The sequence below is a fragment of the Thermobia domestica genome, chromosome 16 (assembly GCF_964235325.1).
Source record: "Thermobia domestica chromosome 16, izTheDome1.hap1.1, whole genome shotgun sequence".
Taxonomy (NCBI): Eukaryota; Metazoa; Arthropoda; class Insecta; order Zygentoma; family Lepismatidae; genus Thermobia; species Thermobia domestica.
In genome coordinates this window covers 84,942,242-84,958,750 of record NC_137469.1, presented here as the reverse complement: position 1 = coordinate 84,958,750, position 16,509 = coordinate 84,942,242, and the positions used below count along the sequence as shown (strand labels likewise).

The 16,509-nt window shown below is 36.0% G+C and overlaps 1 protein-coding gene across 3 annotated transcripts in view; it reads right to left on the bottom strand.

Moving 5' to 3' along the window:
- Positions 1-16,509, bottom strand: part of RanBP3 (ran-binding protein 3) — a 91,445-nt gene that overhangs the window by 67,308 nt on the left and 7,628 nt on the right. For all 3 annotated transcript variants that reach the window (XM_081742706.1, XM_081742707.1, XM_081742709.1), the window contains exon 2: positions 15,190-15,242. In XM_081742706.1, coding sequence (XP_081598832.1) covers positions 15,190-15,242 — 53 coding nt within the window. The remainder of the gene's footprint in view (positions 1-15,189; positions 15,243-16,509) is intronic.

Genomic DNA, 16,509 nt, shown 5'->3' with positions numbered 1-16,509 from the left:
TAATTCTCCTCCAATCAGACACTTTAGTTTGTTTGCCTTAAGTTAAGGTAAACAAGTACTGCAACCCTATTGACTCCTTATTGACTTCTCCTCCAATCAGGCGTAGACACTTTAGTTGAGGCATTTATTTTTACATCTTTGAGTAAACTATGTCGTTTTTGAAGAATTTAAATTTAAATATTTATTTATAAAATATACATAAAATCGTCAGAACATTTTTGAAAAATCTACAATTTTCAACTTTACCCGTCTAGTAACCTACTTTTTTTTTTTTTTTTTTTTGAAATATAAAATTCTAGGAGACATCCTCCAAAACAGCATAAAAACTTAAGTTTTAAATGAAATGTCGATTGGTATCGATGATCGCTTCGCTAAATCACACAAACGGACATCAATAAACAAATTTCTCGTCATGTAAGGGCCATGAAATGCTAAAATCCGTCGAAATCTAGAATTCAAATTATTTCACGATCACAATTTTTCAAAATTTGGTATAGCAGACAGTAAAAGTACGTTCTACACGAAGTTTGAACTTAAAACTAATACGCTCATTTATGCTCAAAGTTAAGTTTTTAATAAATACTACTGTCTACTACAACGAATCTTTCTTTACACCGAACATTCCCCACACCGAGTTTTCCGTACACCGAATTTTCTGTACACCGAATTTTCCTACACCGAGTTTTCTTACACCGAATTTTCCTACACCGAAATTTCCTACACCGAATTTTCCTGCTCCCGTGTCGGACATCTTAGCTCTTGTAGACTGGGCTCCTTTGTTGCTAATCGCCTATTTCAGCTAATCGCCTTTATAACTCGCACACAGTGACACACCAACGGGGTTCAACGGGTCTGGACCCCCTCAAAACATCCTAACTCTACATATATTTGTACACTTTCTCAATAAAACTATATTTGTTCAACATGGAAATGATTGATATAGCACAAAAATTTGATTTTACACATCATCTGTACTCTTTCTCTTATAAGAGGCCGCGGTGGTTCAGTTGCAGAGCGTTCACTTCTGGTGCATGGGGTCCCTGGTTCGATTTCCGCTCACGCTAAGTGAACTTTGTGGTGGACAAATACCATGTACGTGGGTTTTCTCGGGGTTCTCCCGTTTCCTCCCACTTTCTTCATTCCACCATTTCATTCATTTCTCACCATCATCACCGTCTCTTTTAGCCTAGCCAGTATAACCGTGGGAGGTAAAACTGAAAGATTTCATTTCATTTCTTTTTCTTTATTATTATTATTATTATTATTATTATTATTATTATTATTATTATTATTTGCTTGTTTGTTCGAAAGCAGTGTTCCCAGAGCTACACTGACATCCTTCCGGTGTAGCACCGAGGCTACAGGAGATGCAGACGAACAGTCTAAGGTAGGATCTAAACCATCGTAATGCCTTCAACCTCTTCCACCAAAAATCGTCCCGGGACCACGTCCATCAAATGAGCGGGCTCTAGGTTTTAGACCAGCAGGAAGAGCATAGCTGACACACGTATGAATTACAAAAAAAAAAAAAAAAATGTTTTTACTGTACTTTTCAACTTGTTTCTAGAGAAAGTGTCCGTAATACGGAGGTACATAATACCTATAAAAGAGTCCGTACTAGAGAGTGTCCGCTTTAGAGAGGTTTGTCAATATGCTTTTTTCCTATTACAGTGTTTGGGGATTACAAAATTTGTCCGTTATGGGAGGTGTCCGCTTTATAGAGGTGTCCGTTAGTAGAGGTTTCACTGTATATATACAGGCATGGGCGCCGATCCTGGGGGACCATGGTGACCCGGGACCCCCCCCAAAGCACATGTGGGTCCCCTTATTGTATTTAAGAAGATATAATATTTGGAATAATTTGAATGCAATTTGTTTTAAACTCCTCATATATGCCTTCTCCATCTAAATGAGGCCCCCATTTTACAGAGAAATCGGCGCCCTTGTATACAGGCGCGGATCCGAGGGAAGACTATATGAGCTATAGTCCCCCCTTGACGATAGATAGATAGATAGATAGATAGATAGATAGATAGAGATACAGTGGCGGTTCCAGGATATGAACAAGGGAGGGGCTAAACCAAAGCTTGCAGCTTTTATATATATATATATATATATATATATATATATATATATATATATATATATATATATATATATATGGCCGGATTTAGGGACTGCAAAGGTGCACTTCCCACCTTGTGGGAAACTTGGTTTGGGAGTGAGGGGGATGATGGACGGTAGGGTGGGAGAGTAACAGGTGCGAGCGAGTACACAGTTCGGTTAAGCGGTCGTTCGGTTGACCGACGTTCGGATAATCGACGCTCTACTGTATACACTATCTAAAATGAGAAGCGAGCAGTGAAAATAGCAACACATTCCGAAACTTTTTGCCATCATGTTTCTGTTTGGGGCTTAAAAGAAAGCAGAGCTTTGCAAAAGCATGATTTTCTGAAGGTTGAAGGAAAAGAATTCACCAAGCAAAATAATATAACTTTTGTCAAGTAAGTAAGAAAACATAAGGCAAGAGGAGAGAAGGACATTTTTGTCCTGCATTCCACTTACGTCCCTGTTTAAAATATTTCGGCCAGTAGTTACTGAAAAAGAAGATACAACGTACAAGACAAGTCGAGTCGAGACTGTCGGCGACCGAGCCCAGACATAATATATAATGATCTTTATTCCTTAAGCGATACTTGGAAACCAAATTTGATTTAAATCTGACTAATAGTTACCGAGAAATAAAGTACCACATACAAACAAAGCCGAACCGAGCCTGTCCTTTGCCGAGTCGGCCACCAAGTATAGAGATGTTCATTCTTTAAATAATCGGCTATCTGCACACCAAATTTCGATTATATTTGGCCAGTAGTTACGGAGAAATAAAATAGAACATACAAGGCGAGCCGAGCCGAGCCTATCGCCGACCAAGCTCGGCCATCACATGTAGTGATCTTTATTCCTTAGATGATTCGGTACTTGTACATCTAATTTGGTTTAAATTTAGCTGGTAGTTACCGAGGAATAAAGTACTACATACACACATACTTAATTACATCTGGAGTAAAACTACAAGCTCCTTTATGCTTACTAAGGAAACTAAAAGGAAAAGTTCTAACATTACAAATGGAACATACTTCATGTAAGCAGAATCCACTTTCAACATTACAACACTAATGGGGAGAGCTTGAAGCGGGTGAGCCCCCCTGACTACGCCACTGCACTTTTGAGACACTTGAGAGCTATCCGAATGGAGAAAACTGTTTTCATCTACCGCTCTTGCTCTATGTAGACCAATATTTATTGAAACGAGAAATTATAGTTGAATGAACCACTTCCGGTTTTATTAGAGAGTTAATAATAGAGATTAAATATGTTCTTACGAAACTGAAACCCGGATCTTAATACGTATTACGTTTTTCGATCTATGATGATCAATGATCAAACCGGAAATGGTTTCTTTAAACCACTTTCGGTTTGAGAAGACTATTTTAATAACAAACTCACTTCCTAATCCTTGACTCTTTGTATTTTTACCAAATTTGGTGATGATCCATGAAATACTTTATTTATTTATTTATTTTTGTCACACACTGACACACGCGAATATGGTAAATATATAATGGAGTTTTGATAAACCAAACTCTAGTTATTCAAAAAAAAAAAAAAAAAACTTACAACGAAAACTTGATTTTTGACATCCCTGCACACAATTAATCCGTTCTAACCACAGAAACATCGTACTGTGTGCGTTTTTGTGATAAATATTATAAAATGAAAAGAAATCTATCCTTCCAGAAAACAAAAGAAATAGGCAAATATGTAAGAAACATTTAGACTTTTTTTTGGTTGTACATTTGTGAGTGGAAGAGATTAAAGCTACTGCTTCGAAGGAGAATCCATCCGTTTCACCCAACAAAAGATGTAGAAAAGCAATTGGAAAGACATTCCATACTGAGGTTTCAAAGATCATTATCTTTGTTCTACGAAGTATTTTGTTGACACGTAAATCATACCAACTTACGCCGAAAAAGCACATTCAGATAGTTGCGTCGTAGTGGGAAATCAGTAGGAAGTGGGAGTGGGAAGGGAGACTGCTCAAGGCATAAATGATTATGAAACTGGAGGGGTAGACACGGGTTTCACTTTTCAAATTGTCATAATACATCCCTCCTCAGCATTTGTTCTTCAAAGAATGTCATCCATAGTAATTCATGAGGTTTGCAAGTGGTCTTTTGACTCTTTACGTGCAGTAATTCAATACGGAAGAATGCATTACAATTAATCCTAGTAATTAGGTGCCAAATTGTGACATTCATCTGAATTGTATTACTCTTTGGCAACAAAATTACCAGTTCCTAAATGCAGTATTTTCTAAGATATTTATGAATTAAATTTTACATGTTATCTTATGAAGATTCTGAAGCCTCTGATGATGGGAAGACATCCCCTTAAGCTGTAGGTCATGTCTGACAGTGGCGTAGTCAGGGAGGATCACCCGGCTCAAGGCTCCCCCCATTAGTATTGCGATGTTGAAAGTGGATTCCACTTACATATAGTATGTTCTATTTGTGATCCTGATGTTAGGACTTTTCTTTTTAGTTCCCGGCGTAAGCTGACCGGATGTTGTACTTTTACTCCAGATGTACTGTAATTATGTGTGTGTGTGTTTATGTAGTACTTTATTCCTCGGTAACTATCAGCTAAATTTAAACCAAACTTGATGCGAAAATACCCAATCATCTAAGGAATAAAGATCACTACATGTGATGGCCGAGCTCGGCCGGCGATAGGCTCGGCTCGGCTTGCCTTGTATGTTCTATTTTATTTCTCCGTAACTACTGGCTGAATATAATCGAAATATGGTGCGCAGATAGCCCATTGTCCAAAGAATAAAGATCGCTATACTTTACAAAGCGACAGGGCAAAGGACAGGTTCGCCTCTACAACAACAAAAGAACTACGAATATATTTTGTTTGATGGAAGGTGAAGGGGCTGAAGTATAATCTTGGGTGTGAGAATGTGTTCATTTGGCCCTGTACATAGTCAGTTATTCGCTTCAAACGCCATATTTCTTACATTTTCATGCCGGCATATGTAATGACTTCTATATATTGATTTGCTATATATTACAGGCACGCCACGAAACCTCAAGTCTGAATCCAGCAACAAGATCATATAGTTTTTTTCTTTCTTTTTCTTTTTTCTTTTCTTTTCTTTTCTTTTTTCTTTTTTTTCTTTTTTCTTTTTTTTTTTTTTTTTTTTTTTGCAAGATATAATTTATGCAAATGTCTATCGCCAAACTGAAATTTTCAGTCATCATTGGCGATCTGGCGATCGAAAATTCCAACCTGGCGACCAATTTGGTACATGGTTTTGTTTTATATTACTTACGCACCAGACAAGGGTTGGAAAAAATAGTTTTATTTTAAAAAAAAGAACAAAACATGTGTTTAAAACATAAAAAAAAGATGTTCAAAACGTTTTAAACATGTTTTAAAACACAGACGAAAAAAACATGTTTTAAACATTTTGAACAGTTTAAAACACGATTTTTATCATGTTTCAAAATCATGTAATAACTTATTTCTTAGGACTTTTTGCTCTTTAATAGCAACCGACCTTTTCATTTATTTTATCCTGATTAATAACACTGTGCTGGGTACAGAATATTTCAGTATAGATTAGTAATTCTCAACTTATTTCATATTCCAACCCCTTTTTATTACACCCTCTTGTCAGTGATTCTCATAAGTACTTTCTTGGTTGTAATTAGCTTTTTAGGTAGATTTTAAAATCTACCTACTGTGGAGATTTCACACAATCTATCAATATGCATGGTGAAACAAAAGTCCTCACCACCCTTGTGCGTTGAGAACGGGTTGAGGGAGAATGATGAAACTTTTAAGTGGTCTGACACATCAGATAGTGCTATCAAGCATCATGGCTGCCATCTTTGATTGGAATTCAAAATTTCAAATACAAATGGAGTCATGTTACGTGTTTTAAGGCTAGAACTTGACCAGAAATACGCTTGTGCGGTTACTTTAGCCTTAAAACAAGTCATTTCGGAGTTACTGCTTCTGAAAATTTCCTAATTATGCTCTTAGGGGCTAAGATCGCGTTTGATGGAGGAGGGTGTGATTTTTAATTGCAAAAATTTGATTACTATTTCAGAACACTCATACTAATAAAATTATCTTAAAATAATAAATTTTCGAAAAGTAATGATAGTTTGAAGCACACTTCATGTTGTGCTAACTTTAGAATATTTTCTGGAAGCCTATGTAATTGGTTGTTTTTTAAGTCAATAATTCATTGAAGAAAAGTAACATTTGAGGCATCAGAGCACTATGGATCCAAGTCCATTTTCAATAAGGTTCAGGTTTGCTCAGCAAATGAATTCTATTTCCAAACGTAATATTTTCGGTCAAGAGTCCGCAATAAGTATAACTAAAACCACGTTAAAGGTCGTGGGATAGTTTCATATGACAGCCGCTAGATAGGGGCGTCAATGGGGCAGGAGGGCATCCGCCCCCACCCCACCCTGAATTTAAGACTTTGGGGGCAGTAAGGCAGTTTTAAAAACCTTTCGATAAGCAAGATCCAACAAAATAAGTTTGAGGTCCTTACACCGAATAAATAAGGAGGAAATACAAATGATCGAAACTGGAAAGTTGTTCCAAATGATGTCGTTTTTTCTTCCCGTAAAACTAATGTTAAGCGATTCCAAGTTGTACGGAGACTGACAAGGTACATTCGCGAAGTGTCCCCTCGGGATTCTGTAACATTGATTCAAATACAAAGTTCTCCGTGGCCCAATGTGTATTGTACTAATTTAAGCGGCCCATACCGGTAATTTCCATATTTATGGGCCTTCATGTATCCGGAATTCAATCATACACTACTATAACACTCGGACACAAAGTTGTTTTTAGTTCCTTTAGATTTCACTGGACATGAATATGGGCATATGCAGAACAAATTGAATCAAGTACTCCTTCTCTGACATATGTTACCCACCTTGGCCGCCATCTTGGATTTAACTTTCGGTTTTTCAAATGGCAATAGGTTCAAATGATACATCAAATTAATGTAAACTTTTCTCGGAATTTCATTGGTATACTGAGTTTTATCGCAGCTTGTATATACCATTAAATGTCAAGCACTTCATATTGAACCAAATAGAAAGTTGTGCAGGGCCCCGTGTGTATATGCAATCTTTTATGTGTTATCGTTGATGAAATATTCTCTGAACTTCTTATATACATGCAGACACACAGATGTCAATACGGAAATGGTAGGTCTTCACCCAAATCTGGCCGTATCTAGATCTACATTAGGCATTTTGACAGTAATACAATACTTCCTTATTATAGTATAACATGGAAGTAATAACAATCACTCATGGAAATGTAATAAGATTATGACACCTATGTTGTAAGGAGTTTACCAGTTAAAAATTGTTTTGATTTGTCAACATCAAAAACGTAAGCGTAACTGATATTAACCTCCAATGTCTATTCGCAAAGTGGCTGGAGGGAATGAACATGTAATACCTTCCAAATGGTACAAGCTACGGTAAAATACATTACACCAGTGAATGTAAACGTAAATGTCCGATGTAACACTTGCACCTATTTCCATTTGAAAAACGGGGGGCGCGGTGGCTCAGTGGTAGAGCGTTCACCTCCGGTGCTTGGGGTCCCGGGTTCGATCCCAGCCCCCGCCAAGTGAACTTTGTGGTGGACAAACACCGTGCTCGTGGGTTTTCTCGGGGTTCTCCCGTTTCCTTCTACGTTCTTCATTCCACCGTTTCATTCATCTCTCATCATCACCGTCTCCTTTAGCCTAACCGGCATAACCGTGGGACGTAAAACTTAAAGATTTCATTTCATTTTTTTCCATTTGAAAAACCAAAAGTAAAATCTAATATGGCGGATCTAAGATGGCGGCCGGGATGGGTAACATGTGTCAGAAGCAGTACTTGATCCAATTTGTTTTTCATATGCCCATATTCATGTCCAGTGAGTAACATCTAAAGAAACTAAAATAAATTTTGTGTCCGAGCGTTATGATAGTGTATGACAGAATTCCGGATATATGAAGGCCCATAAATATGCCAATTACCGGCATGGGCAGCTAAATTTAGTACAATACACATTAGACAGCAGAGAATCAATTTTACACGAATCTTGAGGGAACACTTCACGAATGTACCTGGTGAGAACCAACATGTAGGTATATCAACGAATGCCTGCGATATATTAATTTCAGAACCGCAAGAACCCTATGTTTGTTTTCTGAATACAACATTAAAAATTTGTTTCCATGATAATTCTTTATTTACTTTTTAATATCAGTTCTACAAGTAGTACAACCTTCGACTATGACACTTTCTCGCAAGTTAACTTATAAGCATTTAAACAATACAATGAACATTAAAAATCAAAGGGAGAAAAAGAGACAAAATAAACTGTAGATTACCACATTGCCACGAGAAGTCAAAACATTCACATGAGAAGAAAATAGTCTTCTGAATGGGTAGCACTTTTTGACGATTTTCTTTCTCTGGCAGATTTTTTTTTTTTTTTTTTTTTTTTTTTTTTTTTTTTTACAAAAATAAGATAAAATAGAAATATGTTTAAAGGTGCAAAGGTGCACGTGCACCCCCTTCCTTGTAAATATACACTACCTAAAGTGAGAAGCTAGGAGTGAAAATAGCAACACTTTCCGAAATTTTCCTCTGTCATGTTTCGATTTGGGCTTAAATCAAAGGGAAGTTTTGCAAAATCAATAGTTTAAGTCAATTTTCTAATAGTTCAACAAAAAGATTCACCGAGAACAGATACTTAGGATTTCCAGGGCATTTCCTCATTCACACCACAGGTGCCTAAAGGCATTTAAAAAAAATCCAATTCAATTCAAATGTAGGCCTACTGGTAGTTATTGGTGCACCCCCTCAGATGATCCTTTCTACCAAATCTTGTGTGTTGGTCCCCTTGATGAGTTTCTCGTTACGCCACTGATGTCTGATATGTATTTGATTTATAAACTAAATTGCTTGCAAGCAAATGAAATGTCCTTCCTGCTTCCCTGGGGGCCAGTATATGTGTAACTTTGGTGTATGTAGCTCCGGGTTCGATCCTTGTTGGGAAGTGAGCTCGAGCTTCAACCACATTGGTCAGTGCAAGACTGTTGTAAAATAAACATATATGGTGAGTACCGGCAGTGAGCTCCTTCATGCCTAAGCGCTTAGCGTACGCGCCTTTCGCCTGGAAGACCCGGGTTCGATTCCCGGCGTGAGCACATGTGGTTTCGATTCCATGTTAATCAGTAGGTCCCGTCTCATAAAGCCTCGCTGCCGAAAAGGACGTTGAACTCCAAATCAACTCAACTATCGGCAGTGTCATCACAAGAAGTAAAAATCTTATCAATAAGCTTATATTAAAAACTTCACTCTTTGACCATTTCTCTTTTTCCTCTTTTTAAATACAGAGCAATCAAAGTAATGCTATTCTCAAAGGACATGTGCCTGAGGGCCTAAGGTGTTTACTGAATCTTAAGTATGAGGAAAAAGAAAACAGACTGAAAAACGTGGAATTTATTTACTAGTATAATGGAGATTCTTTTAAAGTCAACCTTAGACTCCCTGTCGCCAAGGATGTTTAAACGTTACTCAAGCGTAACTCCAAGACCATCAGAATTGAAGAAGATGAAATACAGGTACAAAAGGTAACCGATAAAGAAAAGAGAAACATAGAAATGGTACTCATCATAACAAAAATATGTCTACTTACACAAAAATGTTCTGCAGAATTTCAATACGTTTCATATCGCTAAAATCAAGGAACAAAACCCTTTGGGTTCGAGAGAGAACTGGTATTCAGTGGAACCAGTTTTATCTTAACAATCTCAAGCAGGTACGACAAACGTGGGTATTTCGAGTAACGCTAATCCCTTGGTGACCGTAACTACAATACCAAAATGCAGAATGTTCCATTGAGTAACGTTACTCAGCGTAACATAATTCAGAGCGTACCATTTTAAAAGTTACACTGACTAATAACGTTACTAACTAGGTGCAGAAATGGGTTACAAAATAGTAACCGTAACAGATAACAAATTGTAAATATTGCACATTTCGTTAAGTTATCCACCCTTGCTTAATACTCACTTTCTTAATGCATATTACTTTATTTGTCATTCCAACATTTTCGTTTCTATCCTGAATTGTTTTGTTTTGTCTTGTTTTATTTATAACTGTGTGTTTTCATTTTTCAATTCTACTTTTTCATATAATAATATCCGACGATAAAACCCAAGTAGAGCATTTTATCGGAAAAGAAAGTTACGAAACTTGAAAGAAGATGAAAGGCAGCGGAAGCTTAAAAAAAAGTTCCTTTTGGCTTCTGGACAAAATTTCGAAAGTGATAATCATACAATATTGAGATGGGGGAGTTGTCAACAGCTACCAGTTACTGTTAACGAAGCATCTGCAAATCAACAAACTTTTGAAACAGTAAGTTTGTTTTACTTGATTTGTTAATTTCAAATGGAATGGATATGACCTCTTCGGTTACGGATCGGAGTTAAATTTAATGTATTTCAAAATTTAATTTAATACAATTGGTTTTCACGCAATATCTGCGTAAATAACTCGAAACGGTAACTGTAACTGAAAAGTCATTAGGATTATAAGTAACAGTTTTTTTCAGAACTCTTACTGTCAATCACAGCAGCGTATACACATGGTCGTTGTATCATAACAATGTAACAACACTCATTATCAATCCATTGTCTCGTATTTAATCCAGATGGAGAGATATTTTTAAACATTTGTTAATAGTCCTAATGCACAGTAGGGTTTTGATTATTAGTTACTTGTGATCAGGGATGCAGCGACGGAGGTGATTCGAGAGTCTGGATCCATAGAACTTAATTTTCAAGAAACTCAGCACAATTTCAGGAAGCAAGTACACAAAATTATCTGCATTATGTAGGCTACTTCGAAAAATCTTCCGGTCGAAAAGAGAAATCTTGGGTGCACCACTGCTTGTTTTACAATGTATTACTAATTACCTGAATTCGAATGTTTACGTTGGAAAGAGACATGACAGGACTGAATTGTTTTATAGGCATAAAGTGGTCCTGAAAAAAAATTTGCGAGTGCTGATTTTGAACTTCGCCACTGGATGGAAGACAAATTAAATATCGTTAAAGGCATACACCTTTGTCATTTGTTGGGTTTTCAGATAAAATTAATAAAGAATTATTTGAGATCAACTATATCTCAAGAACGATTAAATGGACTAGCTTTCATGGCCATTGAAAATTACATACTCAGTGAAATGGATAAAGATGCAATAATAAGAGATTCTGCCAAATTGAAAGCCAGAAAAGTGACTTTATAACATGAACTTTCCAGTAACAAAGAAAAAAGAAATTAAGCTAATTACCATAATCGTATCACTAGAAAATGCTATGTAAATATACTTTTAATGAAGCATAATCGCATACCTCTTTGTCAAAATCAAACCCGTGTTAATGTTAGACTTGAAACTCAGAGCTCCATTCTGTTTGGATTCTTGTTTCCATTGTACTTGTCAAAATACATCTTAGGTATATATCTTAGTTCATACCTAGTGTTTATTTAATAAAAACTGCTATTAATTGTTAAAACTGGAACTTTATTCAGTATTCAACCACAGTCAATAAATTACAATTTTACCGCATTGTAATAAACTGCAATTGTCACTATTTATTGCAAATTGCTGTAAAGAGCAAAACGACAAGTTACCTTGAATCTAAAAAATTAACAAAGATAGCTGACATAACATATATTCTCTGTGACGCTGACATACCATATCCATCTCCCAATTTCCACTTCTAAACACACGCGTGAAACGATAACACCTCCTGTCTTTCACTTGTTCAAAAATGAAATGAAATCTTTAAGTTTTACGTCCCACGGTTATGCCGGTTAGGCTAAAGGAGACGGTGATTATAAGGAATGAAGAAAGTGGAAGGAAACGGGAGAACCCCGAGAAAACGCATGAGCACGGTGTTTGTCCACCACTAAGTCCACACGGCGCGAGCTGGGATCGAACCAGGGACCCCAAGCACCGGAGGTGAACGGTCTACCACTGAGCCACCGCGCCCCCATTTCACTTGTTCAGTATCGCCAAAAATGATGCCTCTCACTTTCAATATATGGTTCTGCAGTTAATTTCTTTTCACGTGTTAAGGGTAACAATTCAATACAGTAAATCAATAGGAATGTACACTGATAGTGAATCAAATAACTTAGACTTCATTAAAATTATTCTGTGTTTATCTATTACGCGTTGCACAGCGAATCAATACAGATTTTAAGCAGTAAGTACCTGGAGTGATCCTCACACTAGAAATCTTACGAATTCTTCACATATCTTATATTTTCATCAAACTAACTTTCGTTTAAAAGGACGATCTAAGTATGAAGATGAAAATAAATATAGAACTGAAATAAAATAGGAAATGACAATACAAACCACATTTAGAATTTTATATTCTACTCACATAACGTCGAACTATTATTCATTTGTCTACGAAAGCTACTGAACGAACTACAGAATTATAGTATCACAAAACTCTTTTTATTTATTTATAACTTACCATAGGTGAAAAAAACATTTAAGACCTGGAATACATGGGCGCTAAAAACGCGGTGTTAACAACTCAGCGTTAATGCCGTCTCATTGGGGCAATAATTATACCATTGGATGGACTATATGAACGTTTTCAATGCGGAGCGAAACCCGATAACCGAGAGTTGAGAATATTCAACGTGCCTGGGCGCGTTAACCAGTTATATGTTTATTTCCTCTACGCATTAGAAGTAGAGGAAATTTAAAAATATTCAGTGGTGTATCCAAGAGTAGGGGATTATGGGGAGCCCTCACAATTTAGTAGAAGGGGGAGGGGAAATTAATATAGGGAAAAGCAATAGGTAGCAATACGGAAAAGCAATAAGTAGCGTTCTTCAGGGCAAAGATTAATGTAGTAGTACAAAAGTGATTGTTGTATAAAATTGAAAATATAAAATTGAAAAATGGTCCATTTTATGCTTCTGAAGAGGCTTTAACATATCGTGCATATGCTACGTATTTAGCGTCCGTACAGTCCGAAAATATAACGCCCACTTTTCCGCGTTTAGTCTAGGCCGGGCACTTAATATGCAAGTTAAGAAAAGGAACAAATTTAAATACACAAATACAGTTAGGCCCTTCCAGCTTGTCTAGTGGCCAGCGCGTGTGCCTCTAGAGTACAGGTCCCGGGATCAATCCCCGGTGAAACAAAATTAAAATCTGAACGCATTATGATGGCTCGGACTCCAAATAAACATATAACACTCAATCATACATCAAATGTAAAAAGCTCAAAATATATACATTTAAGTCAACGAAATTATTATTACTAAAAATGACAAAATCAGAGACAAGTTCAATAAATTAAAGTAATAATCAGTATCTGAAAGAATATTTTAATTATTTGGGAAACCTACGAAAGAAGTATATTTTAAACAAATACATGCATGAATGGTACGAATAATTTTTTAAAGGCAAAGATATTAAAAATATCATTACAACATAAGCGGCCATTGATTATCTTGTGCAGATGTTAGTCTGTTGTACAGAAGCCTCTTAATGCAGAACGATACTGATAGGTCTGAATAGAACTGATAAAAAAAATTAAGTTACCAAAGAACTGTTAGAGAGGCCGTAGCCCAAACAGATGAAGAATACTCAAAATCTTATTATTCCTCAGCAATAAAAAGAGTACTAATATAGCAACTTATTTCTTAAATATATAGTATGCCGGTACATTTCTGTACATTGATTTTAGGGTTCCATGAATTACATTATAGAAAAAAAAGCCGGTCCACGAAAAAAGCATCACTGTAGTTAAACATTTTTCTGGATATTTTCACGAATACGGTATTACTATTAGATTGGTATGTCCAAGTGAGATGAATCCAAGAAAAAAAAAGTTCGAGTTGAAGATATCTGAAAAAATCCATATGAAAGCCTACCTACGTTTCTCAGCTATTAATTAATGTATAAATAGTACAACCAAGCTGTACCAAGTTGCTTTCTTTTTACATGAAATTTTGGACTCTAAATGGGCGAATTGGACACTTTCACTATAAGGTATATTATGGACTACATATAACACTTAATAAATATCAAGACTATCGTGAACACTGAATATACTGAATAAGTGAAAAAAAAACTTAGTTCTCGATAATTAAAGAACAAATTATTATATTGATTATGTTTATAATTAAAATGATATACACAAATTACGGAAAAAACTGTCTTAGCACTTTGACATTAAGTTAGTCCATCAACCTTGAAAGAGTGTTAAGTATATTTATTTTGAAATGGAGAAAGAAGATGGGTGTGTGGGGGGCAAAATTTGAAAGATGTAATATATATAAGTATTCATTTCGGGTCGGGAAACAAAGAAACATGCGACTGACAAGCCTTCAAATGCAATTTCGCAATATAAAGCAAAAACTTTTCGACTGATTCTGAAATTCTTGATGAGCTGTGATACGTATGTGGAAAATTCATGCCGTGTATGTTCATGTTAGGGTCAGGGTCAAAAAACTCAAAATTTAAATTTAGCATCACGTATTACGTATCATTTAGTATCACGTAAAACCGGCATGATCGATTTCCAGTTACGTACGTACACCATGATTAACATACTGGATAAGAAAGACAGCATAACGTTTTTAAAACTTGGCAGAGGAAACTTAAAACTTGGTGTATGTATCAGTAACGTTCACCCAATTTTAAAACAAAACAGTTCACAGTAATTAATTGGAAATACGGCTTGTCTTCCCTTTCTGGTTTCATTTTAGATTCTTACACAAGTACAGTTTATATTCAAGTTTACCCCAAGTCACCGTTTCTACTCGAATGATAATGACAATTTAGACGGTGGAATCAGAGATGTGAAGGTTTTTTAAGATTACGCCTACTTTGGGGATCATCCAAGGCATGTACTGCTTACAATATTCCGTGCTTACTTCCATTTAGAATGTTCTACGGAGGAAAACCGAGTAACTTTCTCCTCTCTCTTTGAAGAGAAATATTTCTTTAACATATAATAGTACTGAATTTCTTTCCAATAATTACCTGTATATCGCTGTCGCCAAGTGAAGCGTTAGAATGTTCTTCTGCGACCGTGTCTGAAAATAAATAAATAATTATTTTTAAAAAATACTACAAAGCACTCAAATTGAAGTATACTACAAAGCACTCAAATTGAAGTATTTTATTTAGCACTCAAACTGCATACCCAAATACACTATTCATGTATGAAAAAAGGCGCAAATTTTGCACATATATTATTACTGGCACCACGTAACTTCGTACTGAACAATAGAACAGTTGCAAGAACTTCGTGGCAGCGAATCAGGACATTCTTCAAGCTATGTCTTGTGGTACAATTACTATTTTTTTGTGTATTCCCAAAAACAGAGTGTCCCAGGGAAATATATTCCTCTTAACGATCTTCGCTTAACTCCTCGATATAAACCACTCGTCAAATTAGGATTTTTTCCCCCATAAGTCCATATTCTTCCTCCTTGTCCTATATCAGCAGCTACTCTTCATTCATTCGAAAAGGAAAAGCCAACCTCCCAAGTTTCACAAAATTCTTTCTTCATACAAGGAAATCCCTTTCAAGCGAGCTCATTCTGTAACTGCATGTAAAATTTCAAAAATTCATGCTGGTCTATTTTCTCAACAATGGGAATTTTCATCACGTTGCTAATAACTGCCAAATAATGGTTAATGAATAAATCGTAAAAGCGTCGAAAAATTATCACTTTTGCGTACATTTCATGGAATATCGAGACTTGTTGCAAATTTCGCTAATTCGACAGAATTTCGCGTTTAATCGCGAGCGTTATATGGCCTAACAAATAGTGAAAAAATATATATTTTAGGTACACAACATTTTTAAACAAAACTTATACATTTCGCGTGTCACCAAAAAATCGTTTGTCTACTGATACATTTTAAAATATGAACTGCATCAGAAAAGCCTATATTTTTCTATGTTTATTTATAGGATTAGGGATAGTGCACAATTTCAATTTCCTTTAAAAAAAAAAAAAAAAAAGAAAAAAAACTACCACTCAATACACTCTCAAAGTAGAAACATTGGAAACTACGCTCTGGTGAAATCTGAAAACGATCGCAGCGCCACCCTGGCTTTGGGGACAACAGAAGGTTGGAAGCTTATATAGACTAGAGAGGGAGAATTCACACTTTCTCTTCAAAGCACTCTGCTTTCAGTTTAACAACCCACGTTTATGTACTGGGTTAAGGGAGACAATGATTTAAGCAGACGAATGATGATGAAATAATCGGTGAAATGAGAATGTGGGAGGAAACAGGAGTCTCCGAGAAAACTCACGGACACGATGTTATTTACCACAAAGGTATTTT